The 20323-nt window shown below is 36.3% G+C and overlaps 3 protein-coding genes across 4 annotated transcripts in view; all 3 read left to right on the top strand.

The window, feature by feature from the left end:
• Positions 1 to 3678: 3678 nt before the first annotated feature.
• Positions 3679 to 6662, top strand: LOC103934688 (disease resistance protein RPV1; the record flags this gene model as incomplete). The annotated part of the gene is made up of 4 exons (XM_009344433.3): positions 3679 to 4287; positions 4674 to 5769; positions 6015 to 6290; positions 6405 to 6662. Coding segments are annotated over exons 1-4 (2091 nt in total), but the record flags the coding sequence as incomplete, so codon positions are not given.
• Positions 6660 to 11024, top strand: LOC125475742. 2 transcript variants are annotated; one of them, XM_048580981.1, is made up of 3 exons: positions 6660 to 6827; positions 6920 to 7537; positions 10902 to 11024. In XM_048580981.1, exons 1-2 carry the CDS (start codon positions 6663 to 6665, stop codon positions 7505 to 7507), a joined length of 753 nt encoding a protein of 250 aa, XP_048436938.1. In that variant the 5' UTR covers positions 6660 to 6662; the 3' UTR covers positions 7508 to 7537; positions 10902 to 11024. The 2 variants fall into 2 exon arrangements, with proteins under 2 accessions (XP_048436938.1, XP_048436937.1); XM_048580980.1 differs by lacking the exon at positions 10902 to 11024 and adding an exon at positions 10410 to 10887.
• A 5097-nt stretch (positions 11025 to 16121) lies between these two features.
• Positions 16122 to 20323, top strand: part of LOC103934687 — an 84394-nt gene continuing 80192 nt past the window's right edge. Inside the window, exons 1-3 of the mRNA XM_048580972.1 lie at positions 16122 to 16235; positions 16332 to 16864; positions 19026 to 20121. Coding sequence (XP_048436929.1) covers positions 16380 to 16864; positions 19026 to 20121 — 1581 coding nt within the window. The 5' untranslated portion in view covers positions 16122 to 16235; positions 16332 to 16379. The remainder of the gene's footprint in view (positions 16236 to 16331; positions 16865 to 19025; positions 20122 to 20323) is intronic.

The raw sequence follows: 20323 nt of genomic DNA, 5'->3' as shown, positions 1-20323 counted from the left end.
CCGTGATTATTTGCACAGTCTTCACGTGATCGTAACGCCGAGCGTACTTATTTACACTCAGTCCTATCGTACAGACCACTAGAGGTGGTTCCGACCCGTGTGCAGGGATATGTGATGAACTATGGGTTCAACCGTACAGGGCACAAGAGGTGGATTTGGCTAACATATTACTTTTCATGGATAAGTCCTACAGGTCACTATAGGTGACTCTGACTTATGTGCTAGCATTGATTGATGAGATATGGAAAAGTCGTACAGGTCACTATAGGTGACTCTAACTTATGTGCTAGCATTGGTTGACGAGATATGGGTGAAGTCGTACAGGTAACCATGGGTGATTCTGGCTTGCGTACTAGTATATGTTATTAAGCACATGATTATTTATATTGCTAATGAGATGCTGAGTAGTGGTATACTTCTGGATTTACTGTTAGTATACATTTGATTTCATACTTCTACGTAGTATGATTTTCTGGAAACTATACAGGTTTTACGGCGAGGGGTTACTACCTTTGATTATTGAAATGATTTTGAAAATCTTTGTTTGCCCACTCACACTTTCTATTTTGCACCCCTCCAGGTTCTAGTAGCAAATTTCCGTATCGATGAGGACTTGTGTCACTCCCAATTCAGGTGGCTCCTTATGATGGTATAATTATTATCTTACTTCACTGTACTTTTCTTATGCTCTGTATCACGTGTGAAATGGGTCCATACCCGCTCACCGCGCATTTGTGTATATAGGCATTTTTAGTTTTAAATTTATTCACATTTTAGACATTATCACATTCTATGACTTCGTCACCTTCCAGGTGTCGCCTAGCACAGCTCGATTCGGAGTTTTAGTGGACATTCCTGGTCGGGATGTGTCAAGAAGAGAGTGGAGAGAAAGTGGGAGTGAGGAGAGAGGGAGAAAGGTTGTTTTTTTATTTTTTTTTAAATTAGAGATGATAAACTTACATGTAGGTGAGGTTTAAAAAAAAAGCAAAATTTTGTTTTGTGAAATTACGTTACTGTCCTTAACTTTTTTGTTGTGATAGAAGACATAGATGTATTGTCACATCCTGGCCCGGGCCCCCACCACATCCCGGGCTCGACTTCGCCGTAGCACGTTATTATCTACTTTGGGCCCCGACCATGCCCTCACAGTTTTGTTTCTGGGAACTCACGCGAGCAAAACTTCTCAGAGGGTCCCAACCAGAATCATGGCGTGCTGGCCATCACGCCTTGATTTTGGTCGGGATGTGCCATGTATTTTCACCCTCTTTTGGTTGACAAAAGAAGTTTCATTAATATAGTTTTATATTATACCTCTCCTCTAAAATGTAGAATATCATTATAAAAATGAAAAAAATTTATTTGGATATGTGTAGCAGAGGAGAAAAAACTGGAGTCAAGAATGTTCATTGGAGAGAACCTTGGTTTCAAAACTAAATTTGAGTTTCACTAATTAAAGTATGTGCATTAGAGGCGGTTAAAATAAAACTCAAATATTAAAATTTTTTATTGGAATAACTTTTTCATAACAATTTTATCAAAAAAAACTTTTTCATAACAATAAAGAGGAAAAGCGTTTTCCGTACATTCATGTTTATTTTTAATATTTCAGCTGATTAAATTAAAAAAAAATCAATAGCAAATACAAACGTGGATTTTTTTTTTATTATAACAAAAAAATGTGGTAAAAACATTTGAGGATGCCATGGAAAGAGGATATTTTGCATCCAAAATAGGTGTGGCCTCTTTGTGATCTCAATCATTGATTGATACATATTAAATTTTAAATAATAAATTTTAAATAAAAATTAAATTTATAAATACGTATTAACCAATAATTAGAGTTGCAAACACACCACATCAGAAAATGAACTCTGCTTTTGGAATCGGAATCAGAAGCAAAAGCAGCCCCAAGTTGTCGGTAGAAAATGACTTTTGTGGTCAAAAAATGATTGGGGGTTTGGGAGGTCTACACGCTGGACACTCTTTGTCCATGTGCTTTTAGCCTTTTATGTTACGTATGCAATATCCAACAACAATTTGTTGGTAGCCTTTGGGAGTGGAGTAGAATCCCGCCAACAAATGGCAGACCCACTCAACAAAATTGTGATTTGGAAATCCAATATAGTTAGTAAATTTGCATATAATATATGTATTAATAATTATGTATGGATATGTTTTTTTTTTTAAAAATACTCTGTTTTTTATACACTTTTTATTGATTTGTTAAATTGCATGTATTTTAAAATTTCAAATTTTCATGTTTAACACGCGTTATTTTGCAACATTTTTTAGTAATACATATAAAATTCACATATTCTATTCGTAACCTTAACATATTATTGAAAAACAAAAATAAATAAGTATTAAAAATATATAAGAATTGCCGAATTTTTCAAAATACCTTTTAGCAAAGTTGCGGAATAATATACGAACATATTTTTCATGTCCTATAGCTAATCCGTATTTTAATTTAACCCTTGTAATACTTTTAGCTAGTGGGATATTGTTTTGATGTGGTGGTACCATAAAGTATATCGTAAGATGTTTTAACTATTTAACGAGGATGTAATATGCAAAGACATTCCCATTTCTCCTGTAATAAACGGTTATATGTGGTTTATACAAAGAGATGGCAGCACTTAGGCTCGGTTCGCCGTGGCACTGGAGGGGCATGGGAACATTTCTTCTTGATTGTAGCCAAATTATTGCGCAAATTTTCTTTGATTTTTTTTCCTTTCCCCAAGTTCCCACTCCTGTTTACTAGAAATGAAACAAATAATAAGCTCTTTTCCTTTTTTGCCAAGAAGTTGCCATTTACTACACCCTTCCTCGTTAAGCGACTTCCCCTCTTTTTCGATACCCAAACCCCTCAACGTCTCAACTCTCCTGGTTATTATTTTCCTCTGGCATAACTCCTAATGTTACTTTCATCCCCACAACATATGACATTACTCTGTGGTCTCTATCCGGGACTTCCAGGGACATGGTCATCAAGCGAATGGTCTCGGTGGTTCGTTCCTCTGTGGTTTTTGCTCGTTTCTACTTCCCGGAGAGAGAGAGAGAGAGAGATGAGTAGGTGGTGATGGAGCCTGGTATGGAGAAGGTCGGGGGATGGTGGCGGCTGGTATGGGGAGCGCCGGGGGTGGCTTGATATGGTTGGGTTTTCAACTTTCCCTTATATCCACCTTTTCTATTATTTTTATAATTTTCATGTGCCTTGTTTTATTAACACTTTAGGTGTTGTTAAATATACCCGCGTTTTCTTACGACCAACTTCAAAATTACCTTCCAAAATTTTCTTCCAAACCCACTCCAACCTAAGGAAGAAATTTGGGCTAAATGCTAAATGCTAAACCAAAGCCAAATTCCTCCCAAAATTTAGTCCAGAAATCGAAGTGGACTTCACCCAATATTTATCAAAATTTAAAATTTTTTAGATTAAAATGTTCATAAAATTAATTTATGATAGTTTACATATTTATTTTGTTTAAAAAAAATTTAATTTAACAAAAAAAATAGCCTAAGTTCATTCTTTAATAATCCCGGACTAAAATTTTAGGCTAAAACAGTTGGAACAGAAAAATTGTTTCTGGTTAAAATATTTGATTTTTAGCCCAACTATTAGAGATGATTTAACAAGTAGCTTTTTCTTTTTGGCCAATTTTTTTTTTTTGGTCGAATTTCTTTTTGGCCAATTAATTTTTGTGGACTTGAAACGATGTGTAGTTGACTTGACTTTGCTAGTTCGATTAAAAACCATCTGCCCCCGGTGCCAATTTGCAGTTCCGGTCAGACGTCAGAGAATCGCTGACTTGCCAACAGCACGATGTATACCCCGTGCAGCAAGTACGACGTGTTCTTGAGCTTTAGAGGCGAAACACGCAAGGGCATCACGGACCACCTCAACTGTACATTGAAAGACAACAAGTTCAATGTCTTTCTGGACGAGGACGAATTAACTAGAGGGGATGCTATAACAGAAAAACTGAAGCAAGCAATCAAAGGGTCCAGACTTGCTGCCATCATGTTCTCAAAGGGGTATGCGGAGTCCAGATGGTGTCTTGAGGAGCTGGTGGAGATCATGGAGTGCAGAAGAACACTGGGTCAACTTGTTTTTCCGATTTTCTACGATGTTGATCCTTCAGATGTCAGGCATCAGACTGGTAGCTTTGCAACGGCGTTTCAGAACCATGAACAGAAGTTCAACGAAGAAGAGGTCCGATCGTGGAGAAATGCTCTTAATACAGCTGCAGGGTTGAGCGGCGAGGATTTTCGAGTGACTGATGGGTAATAACTTGTTTATTTCCTTTAATTTGAGGATTAATATATTATCTTACTAGGTATCACCGTATCAGAGTGTTCGGTGATGACTGTTTGTAGAAGTTTAACGAAAACTAATGAAAAATTCGAAAACTTTGAATTTTAACGAGAATGATAAAATAAAGGGTAAAGTGAATAGTATCAGGTTTGACTTTTTATATAAAAAATATGATTTTTCTGTTAAAGTGAACAGGAGATTTTCTTTAGAACTCGCTTTAACTTAGTATATTCGAATCTTACACACTCCTAATTAAATTCTGCACTCGTAAGGATTAAGGTATATGTTGGTACATTTTAATCCTTCAGTCTCATAGTAAATCTTACTTTTCCTTAATTATGGATTTTAATTCCAGGCATGAAGGAACGTTTATCAGGAAAGTTGTTGGCCAGATCGCTAGAAAACTGAAGAAAGCATGCTTAAATGTAGCCAGAAATCCAGTTGGAATAGATTCTCGTGTGCAAGAAATCAGTAATTATTTAGATGTTGGAGGATCCAATGATGTTCGCATAATTGGAATTTGGGGGATGGGCGGACTAGGTAAGACAACGATTGCAAAAGCTATTTTCAACAATTACCAGCACATGTTTGATGGTACATGTTTTCTTCGAAATGTGAGAGAAGATAAGAAACTGGTTGATTCGCAAAACATACTTCTGTCTAATATCTTGAGATCGGGCAACATAAAGGTGAGCACGGTTGATGAAGGGACTGAGGAGATAAAAACAAGACTTGGAAACATAAGGGCTCTTGTCATAATTGATGATATAGACTGTGTGACACACATAAATACATTAGCTATAAAACGTGACTCGTTTGGTCCAGGAAGTAGAATTGTTATAACAACAAGAGATGAGCATTTGTTACAGACGCTTGAAGTGGATAAGATATGTTCTCTGCCGGCAATGAATAAAGATGAAGCTCTTGAGCTCCTTAGTCGGTGTGCCTTTAGAAAGAATTATCCTAATGAAGAATATCTCGAAGTCTCAAGAGAAGCTGTTGATTATTGTGGGGGTTTACCACTTGCACTTGAAGCTGTAGGTTCTTACCTACGTACAAAAACCACAAGAGAATGGACAAGTGCATTGAACAAATGGAAAAGATCACAGCCTTGTCAGGAAATTCACAAAATTCTGAAGGTAAGTTATGACGGGCTTACTGATGGCCAGGTGAAGGATATATTCCTTGATATATCCTGTTTCTTTGTTGGAATGAACAAGGACCGTGTCATGGCAATATTGGATGGGTGTGACTTTAATCCAGCAATAGGCATTAGAGAACTCCATGAGCGATGCCTTGTAACTGTTGATCTAGAAAGCAATCTGATGATGCATCGTTTGACTCGAGACACGGGCAGAGAAATCGTACGTGCAAAATCCCCTAAGAAGCTTGGAAGTCGTTGTAGATTGTGGGATCATGAAGATGTAAAACACGTATTGAGGAAGCAATGTGTAAGTACATCCTCAATCCAATTGCATTTAATACATGTCCGTAATAAGGGAGAAAAAGTTACACTGATTTTGTTTACTGAATTATTTGAAAATTAACCCTGTAACACGTGACTAATTTAGATTGTTAAAACAGAACTGATGTCTAAGCAAACTCTATGGCATTGATCCAGTACTGGTGCTCTGCACTGGTTAAAATCTAAGCAAATAACCCTTGTCTTACTTTAGTTTCTTTTCCTTTCAAACAGGGAACGGAAGAAATTGAAGGAATTGCTTTAGATTTTCCAGAAGCTGACAAGCTTAGCTTCAGTACAGAAGCATTCAGAAATATGCGGAACCTGAGATTACTCAAAATAAAAGGCGTAAATTTCACTGGACACTGTGACCATCTTTCTGAAGAGTTAAGATGGTTGAGTTTGTCTGAGTTTCCTCTGCAGGCCATACCAGAAGATTTTAATCAACCAAACGTAGTTGACATTGACCTGAGTTGTAGCAATATACAAGTCTGGAAGAACTCCAACGTGGTACAATGCAAACCCAACCAAACTATCAATTCTTTCCACCAGGTTGTTTAAATACCAACGTCATGATTTCTCCTTCTATTTGAATTTTGATATTTGTTCCCTTTTGTCTCACAGTCACTTGAAAAGTTGAAGTTTCTCAATCTTGGTTATTGTGATCACCTGAAAGAATCACCAGACTTTACAAGAATCCCAAATATTGAGAGATTGATACTCGAAGCCTGTAAGAGTTTGTCCAAGATTCACCACTCCGTAGTACAATTGAAGAACCTTAAGTATTTCTCTGTTGCGAATTGCAAAAACCTTCGGGAAATCCCAGATTTACCAACAAATTTGGAAATCCTGAAAGCGGATGAGTGCATTGCATTGGAAAAGATGCCAAATTTTTCAGAAATGTCAAGTATGGTAGAACTGCATCTGAATCACTCCCCCAAACTCACTGAGATTCTAGGCTTGCGTAAGTCGTTTAACACTGTGAGAAGGATTCGTATGGAAGGGTGCACCAATCTCACTGCTGCTTTTAAAAAAACAATCCTACAGGTCATCTCTCTCTCTGCACCCATCTGTATACAGCTTATACATACATGCATGTATTAACTTTTTGTACAAATCTTAATTACTTAATGGTATAGGAATGGAGCGCGAGGGGAAATGGTGATCTTTTTCTCCCCGGAACTGATTTTCCACCAGGGTTTACATCCGTTGACCCTAAGGGTGAAATAGTAGTGCCGCAATGTTTTGGCTATGATGCAAAAGCATTGACTCTGTGCATTATTTATTCTTCAGACGACTCCCAATCCGGTGATTCTCTTTGCATCCGTGTTGCAAATCGTACCAAGCACACTGAGTTTTTCATCTCTCCAATGTATGCCACCGTAATAAATCGCCATGAAAGTTATATTTGGGTGGGACATATATCAAACAATGAGCTCAAAGTGAACGGTGGGGACAAGATAAATGTTGGTGCACACTTTTTAGAACACGGGAGTACCGATGATATTCATCTGAGGGTGCAGAAAATAGGGGTTTACCTGGAGCAGGAAAAACTAGTCAATGAATTAGCCAATTTTATCACGCGTTCAAGTGAGTATGACGAGGATGTCAAGGATGTCAGTCTTATGCAAGACCAGGTTGGACTCTCATCTGAGGAGAATCGATCTCGTAAAAGACTGAGGTCTATCCCTGGGTTGAAAGAATGCAAGAAATTGATGCCCTCGTAAACAGCTGCATGGACAAGGAGAAACAAAAAGGTGCGTAATACCGAGCTACAGCCATTAGAATTTTTTTTTTTTTTTAATGAAAAGGAGCAATTGAATTTGATTCTTTCAAGATTAAGGGCACGTTTGGTGATATTACTGTGTAAAAAAAAAACAAAAAAACAAAAAAAAACAGCTGTTTTCGTTGTGTTGTAGAAATAATTAATTGTTACTAAAATAATTAGGTGTTTCGTAAATTAAATTTGCAAAAATACTTTTATGATTGGTCGTTAAATAAAGTAATTAGGTGTTTAGACCAATTCCAATGGTGGGCTAAAGCCAAATTACTGTCCAAAATTTCCCCCCAAACCCACTCCAACCCAAGGAGAAATTTTGGCCTAAATGCTAAATGCTAAACTAATACCAAATTCACCCCAAAATTTAGCTTAGAAATCGAAGTGAACTACACCCAATATTTATCAGAATTTAAATTTTTTTAGATTAAAATGTTCATAAAATTAATTTACGATAGCTTACATATTTATTTATTTATTTAATTTAATTTAACAAAAAAAATAGCCTAAGTTCCCGGGCTAAACTTTTAAACTAAAACGGTTGGAGCAGAAAAGCTGTTTCTGGACTAAAAAATTTGATTTTTAGCCCAACCATTAGACCATCTCCAATGGTAACCTAAAACCTAAAAATATTTAGCCTAGAAAATTTAGGTTTTAGCCCAGAAATAGCTTTTCTACTCCAACCCTTCTGGCCTAAAATTTTGACCCCAGATTATCAAATAATGAATTAAGGCTATTTTTTTTAAATTAACTTTTAAAAAAAAAAATTATGTAGACTATCCTAAATTAATTTTATGAACATTTTAACCTAAAAATATTTAAATTCTGATAAATTTTGAAAAATCACTAAATCAATACATGAAAATCAAGATAAATCACATAAACTTAATACCAACGACATTTAATAAACCACATAAACTTAAAAAATAAAAAAGACAATTAATAAACCATATAAACTTAATACAATCGAAAAATCATAGACTACATAAACTTAATAATGATATCCACCATTTTGACTTGGTGATGGACTTGGGTGATAGTCTTGAGATGAATCATCATCTTGAAATATACTCCTTGTGACATTCCTTCGTAAAATTTCATTTTGCTTACCACATAAGTATCTCTTTCTCTCTGGAGTGTATTTGTCGAGGTCCTCCATTATCAAATTAGTTTCATACCTTTCTTGCTCCCTATCCCCTTCTTCCTTCATGGCCAAAAACATTTGGGCCAATTCTTCTTGCCGACGACACTGGTTTTCATTCATTATTGCCAGTTCGCTAGCAAATTGTGCATGTGTCAGATTTTGGGATTTCCCTTTTCTCTTTGCTTCCTTTTGCTTATCTCTACCCGGGGGCCTTGCAAAAGAAGAAGTTAGGATCATTTGTTCGACACCTTCATTGTCGGCAAAATTCAAACCTTCATTAACATTATTGGGGGGTGGGGCTTCATTATGAAATAATCTTCCACATTGTTGGTTCGCATCGGTTCCCCACCTCGGACAATCCTTGAGGATGTTCCAAGCATGATGCAACTTAAAAGCTTGATTTTTTGGTGTAGTTCTTGTCTTGTAAATTACCATTGCTTTGTCACCCTATGCAACAAATACATAAAAACAATTAGTTGCAAAATACTATTACGTAAATGACAACTAAAATATCAATAAATAAACTCACAATTTCTGAGGCGCCCCCTCCACTAGGCATGTCAACCATGGCTCTCTCTAAGCTTCATTTCCACAAAGTGCATGCTTTGTTGATAATCTTCCACCAATCATAAACACCACTAACTTCCCTTCGACCGGCGTTGGAGTTTTCATGGAACTTATCAACGATTTTACCCCATAAAACCTTTCTATTTTGATTGGTGTCGATGACACCATCTTCGCTAATCGAAATCCATGTCAAACATAAAGCAATATCTTCGTCAAAGGTCCAATTACGACCTCTAACATGCTCTTTTGCCATCTTGAAAATTCTGGAAATGAGAATAAATGGTATAAAGAAAAATTAGAAGAATTGTAGGAGAAAAGTGAGTTTTGTGTGGATTTTTGAACAAATACATAGGTATTTATAGAGTTTTTGGTTGAATTTTAAGTTAAATAATTTTTTAAAATTATTCTAGCCGTTGGATTTAAATTAGGACTGTTAGATCTTTTTTTTACTGTTATATTTAATTATATTTGATCTAAGCTGTTGAATTCAGTAAATACATAAATATAAAACTAAAAAAAAAAAATTTTGAACCTGGACCGTTGGATTAACCAACGGCCCATTTAATGTCAACGTTGGATTACAAAAAGTAGCCGTTGGGCTGCTTTTTGCATTGAAAGCTGAGGGAACACCCCCACGTGGGGTTGTTGGTTGGCTGAAAGTGCTCGCGCGTGCAGCGCGTGGGCGAGTCGAGAAAAAGGAACTGGGCTTCACACCCCCAGTTTCAATCTCAGTTGGTGGGGCCCATTTTGGTTTGTGGCTTAAAACTGGGCTGGTATTTGACCCTCAAATGAGTTTTAGGTTTTAGGTTAATTTTGGGTCATGGGTTGGAGTGGATTTTGGGAGGAAAAAAATGGGAAATTTTAGATTATAAGTCATCATTGGAGATGGTCTTGGAGATGCTTTTATTAAATTAAATTTGCAAAATACTTTTATATAAAAGTATTGTGAATAAGAACAAAATGACACACTGTTCATTCATATTTTTAATATTTCTTATTTTCTACAAATTATCTCTCTTTCTACATGTAGACGCACTCTCTCTCCATTTTCTCCATCTTCTCTTCCCATACCCATCCTCACTCTCTCTTTTCTCTTTGTAATCAAGATTCTTTGTAATTCAAATTTTGATTTTTGAAGCAGCAATTGAAAAGCTATAAAGCTGAAATCAAGCAAAAGATTGTATAGAAGAGTGTCTGTTGGCGGTGCAATATGGACACCGCATTTTCTCGTCAATGTCCGATCTGTAAAGCTTAGACCTCACCAACGCTATTGAAAGTCAGAAATTTGATGGATTCGTTGCATGCGGCCTCACCCTCGCCTTCTCTCTCATGTACACAAAGCTCAAATTCCATTAGGACAGAGAGCCAAAAGTAGCATAGAATCTAAAATGGATATCTTTCTCTTACCACTTTTGACGTTGGGTCTCTTTCTGTTAAACAAGAGTCCTTGTCCCAATCCAATCCGCCACGTTTGCAAACAAACCAAATCATATTTATATATGTCATCTTGTCTGTAAGATATAGATGGGAATACTTTGTATCTCAGTAGGACTCTTTGTAATCCAATGTATCATACGTTTTCAAATGAATGAATTTGTGCTACAGCTTCTACAATTCAATTTACCTGTTACAGGTTTTCTACTTTCTCTCTCTAGACTTTGTTCGGGCCATATATGTCCCTCACACAGCTCTTCGGGGTTTTGCATGTCGGGCAACGTTTACTGCTTAGTGTGCTGCAATATGAGTTTGCTGTTAGTTTGAATGGTCTTAGGCTCACAATCAAAACTAACATGGATCTGAGTGTGCTACTGTTATCTTTGTATAACAAATTGTTCTTTTTTAGTTATGAATTGGGTTGATTACTTGCGCTACAAGTTACTTAGACTTCTTGATCTTCCTGGATTGTTACAGATGAGTTAAGTCTATATAAGGTTCTTTTTCTTGCCTTGTAAACATTTACTCATGATAACATATGTCGAGATAAAGGGAGTTCAAGGTCTTTCCAACCATTTCTTTGATTACAGTTAACATTAGAGAAGCAAGGTTAATTAGCTTAGCCAAATTAATCATAATTTTGAATGAAAGTCAGTTGAAAATGGTTTAAAACACAAAGGTAGATGCAATAAGCAACATATCTACTTTATATAAGCACAAACAAAAGAGAATTGAGCAAGATTATAACCTTGTCGGATAAGGTTCATCCTGTTGCAGCCATTTCTCTTTGAATTTTACAAGGGTTGTAATCTTTGTAGAATGAGAGGTAAAGTAGGTTTACTGTAGGGATTTGATACTACAATACTGGGAAAAGTAGCAGAGCTTCTAAAACTTGACAAAAGATGGCTTTCTATGGTGAATCTATGATTAAAAGAACATAGTCTAGACAAACTAAATCTTTCTTGTTTCTTGCTTGTCTGAGAGCAAAGTGGGATGTCTTTTGATCGATTGGTTGAGTGTCCTTGTTTCTGGTGTCCCTTGCTGCTTTTATAGACCTTCTAGCCCAACTGTCCAAGCTTTGCCTTTTGGTGATGTTATCCGGAATGTGGTGAGTCACCACTTATTTACCCATCCATGCCCTTGAAAAGTACTTTTTTGTTAGGGTGAGCTGCCCTCTGTCGCCCATCACTTCTAACATAGGCTTGTTGCCTAGTCCTTGGCAAAAATGAATTTTAATTCTTCTTGGGCTGTTGGCTTGTTCGAGCCCAATCTTTCCTTTGCTTTTTGTATTCTTAGGCTTTCATTCTCACCAAGCCCAATAGTAAGTATCCACTCAAACATATTCTCTCTCTCTCTCTCTTTCTATGATGTTTGTAGTTGTTAGAAGAAAAAAAAAAAAAGACATCGACGACGAGGATTCACAAAATAAAGGCATACCGTTTGAGTTGGTTTTACTTGTTCTTCCCTTATGTGGGAACTATCAGCTCAAAAACTCAAATTAGTTTTCTAGCCACTTTTTGTCCAAACCAATGTGAGATTCGACCACTACACCCTCAAATTAGTCTAGGTTATGAATTTTATGAAAAATGGTTTAGTTTTAGTCACTGATCGGATTGTAAAAATTTACAGGAAAAAAACCCAAAAACCCAAAATCCAGCAAACCAGATGGTGACGGATAGGGGCTAGCGCAAGTAGGAGGGTGAGCTAATATTCCTTCAAGTTGATGAAATTTTTCCTAATGATGTCAACATAATCCGTCACGTGTGTGGTAGTGTGTGGCTGCACCTGAGGGTGTATGCTGACTACCTACCGACGTGTAACAATGTACGACAACACGTCAGTATCACTTTCAAGCGTCGTTTTGAGCAAACAGAGGGAGTTTTAAGTATTTTCCTTAGTATTTATGAACTTTGAGTAGTTTAATGATTACTATAGTGATAAGGAAGAATTATCCCCAGGATTTTAAAGGCCAGGCAAGGCAAGGCGGCTATGACGTGATGATGTATCAGTGAGTGGACTTTGTTTTCTAACCTTTTGTGTGACCATGATTTTCCTGTTTCGAATCAATGTTATCACAATCATCCTATTCTGGATCAGTGGATGAAATCTGTCAAATTCGCTGAGATTGACCATTCTTGTTTCGCAAGATATGGGAACATGATATGATATGAAATCAGCTAGGTTTCCTAGATTCTTGGAGATTTGTACAATCTAGGGATTTGGTATGCGCTGCAAGTAATCACACTTCTAAGAAGATGTAATATCTACTCCTAAATATCATCTGAGATTCTCGCGGTTTAATACGGATGTTATATCCTAAAAGGACTATCTCGACCGATATAAATACACCATTCTAGGAGTCATCACGGGTAATGCAATGTCGCATACTCTATTCTCTTCTCTTATGTACTGTTTGAGTCTCAAATAGTGCGTATAAACTTGACCGTCGGATAGCCTATGACTGCCACCCCACTGATCCTAAGGTTGTTTACAATTTGTTTACTATTTTACAAGTAGTGGAATTTGTGAATCTCCTCCCCTCGCGTCGGTGTGCGAGTTTGATTCCAACACTTATATTATATTTATATAATTTTCACATAGTTTTATGAATGTTTTACATCATGTCATGCTATTACTTTGAAATGTTACCTGTTGAGGTTGATTTGAGATCTATGAAATTATTATGGCTTGATTATACTTATTTAATCTGCTCATCATGCATGCTTACACTAGTGTCTAGTACTCGTCCAAGTCAGGACCAGCTTTATGTGTATGTTCACATCACAACGTTACGCTCACCTTAGATCCATTGTAGGTGCTAGCTTGTACTAGTTGCTTTTGCATCTACAACTTGTATGTGACGTGCTTAGCGCTAGTAGTTTCACACGTAAGTAGTACTTGTGCGTAGATTTATTACACCTATCTTGTTCCATGTAGCTACTTTCTGGGTGAACTTGTGTGTCTGCATATCATTGATGAGCGTATGATGTGATTTATCGTGTCCTTTAACATAACTGTTTTTATACTATTACTATGGTTTTCATACTTGTATGATTTTGAAGACTATATGAGTTTGACAGCAAGGGTTATTATGTTACAAAAAGCCAAAGATTTTTTTTTTCTTTTTTTGACAGAAAACGATATTCATTAAAAGGGAACACGTACATAGATAAGGAGGATATGGTGCATATTGGGCCTCAATAAAATCTTGCTGGGGATTTCAACCCGGACTAAGGGAAAATAGTGTCCCGCACCTTAGACAAAGAGAACTAACCTCCTAACAGTACAAACAAGCCATTACAATCTAGGACAATCTTCCAACAAAGCATCCATAATCTTCCAAAAAAGCCAAAGGTTTTAGAAACCCTAATTTTTGCCCACTCACACTCTCTGTTTTGTGCCTCTCCAAGACTTAGTAGCTGGATTCAGCGGTGACGAGAAATCATTGGTGGTTCTGATATTCGCATATAATAATATATGAATTTTACCTCATATTAGTTGTATAACATCCATCCAACCCAGGATGAGAATACTCTCTTTTTCTATTGAAATGTTAACTACGCTGTGACGCTCCATGGATTGTAATATGGGTTCCTTTTGACACTGTGCATTCTAGTTAATTTAGTTTTAAGTATGCTTTGACACTGCATGTTATGGCTTTTGTCACCAGTCCAAGCATCCGCCATCATGCATCAATTTCAGTGTCTGCTTGGATATCTGGGTCGGGATGTGTTAACATTACCTTCCCAAAATTTCTTAAATATGTACTTATAGGTTTGATTTCTCAAAATTTAATAAGCATAATAATACACTGCTTGCAAGGACTCAAGCTCATACATTAATTCTCAAACTTCCCAAATATATGTGTATGTATATATATGGGTTGGGAAAATTCTGATGCACACCTTATTGACACACTTTATTGACACACATTTTGACACATCATTTTGTGGGGCTTACTCTGTAATGTATTTCTATGATTTAACCATCTATCTTTTATGTATCCACTTTAAATATTATCTCTACAGAAAGTCACCTAAATACATTTTCTTCACTACATTTGAATGTTTTAATCGTTTTGAATTTATCTAACTTTTTGTAAGAATGATCTATTAATAATGAATTAAAATACAGACGATTCGGATCCTTAAAAAATATTAAGAAATGAGAACTACGTGTAAACATGTGTTCTCATATTTTGACCTCATTAGACCATCTCCAACCCTTGGGGATAAAGCTTAAAAATTTAAGCTAGAAAATTTTAAAGCATAACCTAGAAACTGCTTTTTTTCTCAAACTCTTATGACTTAAAATTTTAGCTTGAGATTATTAAATAATGATTTTAGACTTTTTTTTTTTCGGTAAACTTTTTGAAAATAAAATTTATATAGATTATCCTAATTTATTTTTACGAACATTTCAATATAAAAATATTTAAATTCCGTTGTGGTTATGGTTGAACGGGTACGGGTGTATCGGTTTATGCAATTACCCAACGGGTAAACGGTTATGCAGGTAAGAGCTTAAAAGGTTATGGATAAATAATCGCGATTACCCGTCTACCATAACCGTCGCCCATTTCTACTTGAGACTACATGGGATATTGCCTGTGAAAAAGATAATTACACTTATTCGTGTTGATATAAATAACTCATGATGTGTTTTGTATTGAATTGCAAGTTATACAATATTCTTTATATTGTTATATATACATGTCTAATAAACAACAGAAGAAACCCATATTGAGATTCAAGTCTGCAGAGTCCAAATTTGAAAGAAAAAAATGCTAGTAAACGATAGTATCATCTTAATCGGTTTCAAAACTAGTAGCAGAGCGCTGATTTTTTTTTTTTTTGCTAGTACTGAACTAAAGTGCTAATAAACGATAATATCATCTTAAATGGTTTCAAGATTAGAAGCAGAACGTGGACTTTTTTGCTGAACTAAATAACAACGGAGATTATATTCACACATTTTAAATTACTTTTTTCATATCTTCTTAATTTTTTATATTTTTCTATCAAATGTTAGTGATGCATAAAAAAATATTAAAAATATAAAATAATATAATTATGTAATTTAGAACGTGTGAATATAACTTTTCAATAAAATGGAAACAAGGGATAAGTTTAGCACAATTCCACGTAATTGACCTGGCACCATTCCACATAATTGACCTGGCACCATTTCACATAATTGACTTTAGTTCTGGAAAAAAAAAACAAAAAATAAAAAAAAAACAAGTGAGCACGAATGGTTGTAGAACCGGTTCCCATCATTTTCTTCCTTTTGTCTTGGGAGACAGCTGTTATTTTGTCTTCAACAAATAAAAAAATAAAATAAAATAAAATAAAATAAAATAAAATAAAATAAAAACAAGTGACCACGAATGGTTGTAGAACCGGTTCGCATCATTTTCTTCCTTTTGTCCTGGGAGACAGCTGTTATTTTGTCTTCAACAAACATTTGGTTAACCAAAACATTTTCTTCCGTGCTGAACTTTTTGATACCGTTGGATCAAAAAGAAAAATCGGTGGGTGGATCGATCGTAATCGACTCATTACTTCCCAGTTGCCACTTTTCCTTTTTCGGAGTTTGAGTTTGACTTTGCCTTTACGGTTGTCTGTAGATCTCAAATTTGATCTGTGCTGCCAAGAAATCCCTGGAGTATCAATTAATGGATTCATCCTCCAAAGACGATCGGATGTACGACGTGTTCTTGAGTTCTGGAGGTGAAGACACACGCAGGACCTTCACGGACCACCTCTACTGCGCATTAAAAGACCACCGATTCAAAGTCTTCATGTACCGATACGAATACGACTGCAAACTAGAAAAAAATCATGGAGATATACCAGAACATCTGATTGAAGCAATCGAAAAGTCTAAGGTTGCCGTCGTCGTCTTCTCAAGAGGGTATCCAGAATCCATGTGGTGTCTGGAGGAGCTGGTGAAGATCATATATTGCAGAAAAACGCTGGGTCACATATTTTTTCCAATTTTCTATGATGTCGATCCCTTAGATGTCTGGAGCCAGACTGGTCATTTTGCACAGGTGTTTCAGAAATATGAACAGGAAGTTGAAGAAGAAAAGGTACATCTCTGGAGAAACGCTCTGAAGGAAGCTAGTGATTTGGCCGGATTTAATTTTCGTACTTTACGGTAATTACATTCTTATTTCCTTTCAATTTTCCTTACTTTGCTGTGTGTTTTAAATTTCTCATCCATTATTTATTTAGTTATATTTATGATTAAATCACGCTTATAACTTTAAGAGTTAATCTCCGTTATTATTTTGGATTTTAATATTTCATACATGAATTTTTTTTTTTGGATTTTAATATTTTGGATTTTAAATCACGCTTGAAACCTCTTCGTCTTCCCCACCCGAGCCCACCCCCAGATCCCCCCTCACGCGACCCGCTGCTGGGTACCTCCTCTTGCGCATCGCCCTTAGCAGCCACTGCGCCTCCCACACCTGCTACTCGACGTCATTGGCCGCAGCAGCCACTGCACCTCCCACACCATTGCCATGGACTTGAGCTAGACAAGAAGACCATCGTCGGATTCGGAGGTTTCTAGGTTGTTCAGCGCATCTGGGCTATTGACTTGGGTTTTTGGGGTTTTTTGTGTGGGGTGGGTTTTTGGGGGGGGGGGGGGGGGTGGAGTTTGGGTTGCTGGGAAGGGGTCGATTGGGGAAGGGGAGTGTTTTTGGGTTGCGGATGGGTTTTTTTGGATGGGATGGGAGGTGAAGAGAGTGGAGGAGAGGGAGAAGGTGGGTCGGGAAGATGGGTTTTAGGTTTTTTTTTTACTCTCTTTTTTAATAAATAGGGTCAATTACTTTATTTTAAATGCATAAAAAATAATTTTTTTTGTCACATGATATAAATTTGGCAATCACGTTAGCATAAATGTGAATCTCGTCACATCATCACTTAATGGTTTATTTAACGAATTTTTTAACAGATGTATGAAATTGAAATAAAATGATAAGTAAATGTATGATATTGAAATGTTTTAAAAATGTTATAAGAAGTTGTAATTGACCCCAAACCTGAGGATAAAATGTAATTTACCCTAAATTTTTCATCAGAAAATTCGTTAATTAATAACGTCGTGCCCGCTACATGTCAATATGGCTCTGTGTGGATATTAAAAAAATTAGAAAATTAAAAATTAAAAATAATAAAAATAATAAAAATAAACCCTCCCACTCCTCCCTCTTCACCTTCCTGACCCACCTTTCCCCCCCCCCCCTCCTCCACCCTCTTCACCTCCCCTCCCTTCTTTCTCTCACTCACCCCAACCCAAATTACGCCGCTGCTGTTGCCTACTTCACCGCCATTGCCCAAACCCTAAACCTCCAAATCCAAATCGATGGCTCTGCTATGTTCACCACCAACTAGGAGATCGGCGGCCTCGCGACCGTGAACATACAACGAGAAGATCGGTGACCTTATCACTTTCCTTCATTCCTGCTGTACATTCATATGTTGTTCTCAGATGTGGTGGAGGAGAGGGAGGTGGGTCAGGGAGGTGAAGAAGGGGAAGTGGGAGGGACAGTGGAAGGGAAGAGGGAGGGGAAGAAATTTTTTTTTTTATTTGTTTTATTTTTACTATTTTTATTTAGTTTTTTAATACCCATATGGGCTCATATTGACATGTGGTACTTAATCATTGTACATGTGGACGCCCTAACGAAAAACTTAACGAATGTATGAAAGTGTTTTAAAATTATGACTTTAGCTACTCGACTGGGATGAAAAACTTTATGTATGAAATGTTAAAAATCAAGAAACTTCAGGTTAGTAAACTGAGATTAACCTTAACTTTAAATAACTATTTCATTTTCAATATTAGTTTTTGGTTTTCAGTTTTTACTTTTTTGAAAACTAAAAATTAAAATCTTGTTTGACAACACTTTTGGTTTTGATTTAAAAAAAAAATGAAATAATGAAAACCAAAAAGTGAAGTTTTTCTATTTTTGGTTTTCAATTTTCAGTTTTTACATTTTTATTTTCATTTCTCAGTTTTATAAAAAGTGAAAACAAAAACTGAATAAAAAGTGACTTGAAACTGAAAGTAGTTGCTAAATAAGATTTTAGTTTTCAGTTCTATAAAAAATGAAAATAAAAAATGAAAACGAAATGGTTGGCCCTTAAGTTTTAAATTTTGCTTTGTTGAATTATAACAACCAAGATTTCAGTTTAAGAAATTGTAATGGTATCTGAAGATTTTCACTCATCAATTTCTGAAAGATTAATGTAATCTTGAAGTTGCATAATAAATTTTTACTTTTGCTTTGTTGAATTTTAACCACCAGGCATGATGGAGACTATATCAGGAACGTTATTGCTAGTATCACTGTACAACTGGGCAGAACCAAATGCTTAGAGGTACCCACCAGCCTAGTTGGAATAGATTCTCGCGTGCGAGAAATTAGTAAGCATTTAGACGTTGGAGGATCAAATGATGTTCGCATAATTGGAATTTTGGGTATGTGTGGACTGGGTAAGACAACGGTTGCAAAAGCCGTTTTCAACAAACATCATCATAGTTTTGGTGGTGCAAGTTTCCTTCAAAACGTGAGGGAAAGGAAACTGGTTGATTTGCAAGAACAACTTCTTTCTGATATCTTGAAACCGGCCTACATAGTGGTCAGTAGTATGGATGAAGGGACCAAGGAGATCGAACAAAGGTTAGGCAACATAAGGGTACTTGTCGTAATTGATGATTTAGACAGTATAGAACAATTACATGCTTTGGCTATAAAACCTGACTCCTTTGGTCTGGGGAGCAGAATCATTATAACATCAAGAAACGAACATTTGCTAAAGATACTTGACGTGGATAAGATATGTCCTCTGCCAGCAATGAATGACAAAGAAGCTCTTGAGCTACTTAGTTGGCATGCCTTTAGAAAGAATTATCCTAATGAAGAGTATGTTGAGCTCTCAAGAAAAGCTGTTGGCTGCTGTGGAGGTTTGCCACTAGCACTTGAAGTCGTAGGTTCTTATCTACGTACAAAAAGCACAAGTGAATGGGAAACTGTACTGGATAAATGGAAAGGATCACAGCCTTATGGGGAAATTCACGGAAGACTTGAAATAAGCTATGATAGGCTAACTGATGATGACGTGAAGGCTATATTCCTTGATATCTCTTGTTTCTTTACTGGAATGAACAAGGACTATGTTATGACAGTACTCGATGGCTGTCAGTTTTTTCCGGAAATAGGGATTCGAGAACTCCAAGATCAGTGCCTTGTAACTGTTGATAAAGAAGGCAATCTCATGATGCATGATTTGATTCAAGGCATGGGCAGAGAAATTGTGCATGCAGAATCCCCTGATAATCCTGGAAAACGTAGTAGATTGTGGCATAATGAAGATATAACAGACGTATTGACGAAGGAATCTGTAAGTATTTTTGCAATTAAATTAGATGTTAAAATGGGCGTACTAATGTAGCAGGAACTTGTAAGAGACAACAAAGGATCCGATTGTATTGAATTATCTCAAATTAAATAACAGAATCACACATGTCCTGCTCTTGTTAAGTACTATTTGTTATACCTAACTAATGTAGACAGTTTTAAAGTACAACTCTTAAGGTTATTAT

Source organism: the organism of the source record quoted next, unplaced genomic scaffold, assembly GCF_019419815.1.
Source record: "Pyrus x bretschneideri cultivar Hongxiangsu unplaced genomic scaffold, Pyrus_bretschneideri_v1 Contig16, whole genome shotgun sequence".
Lineage (NCBI taxonomy): Eukaryota > Viridiplantae > Streptophyta > Magnoliopsida > Rosales > Rosaceae > Pyrus > Pyrus x bretschneideri.
This window is presented reverse-complemented; position numbering and strand designations above follow the sequence as displayed.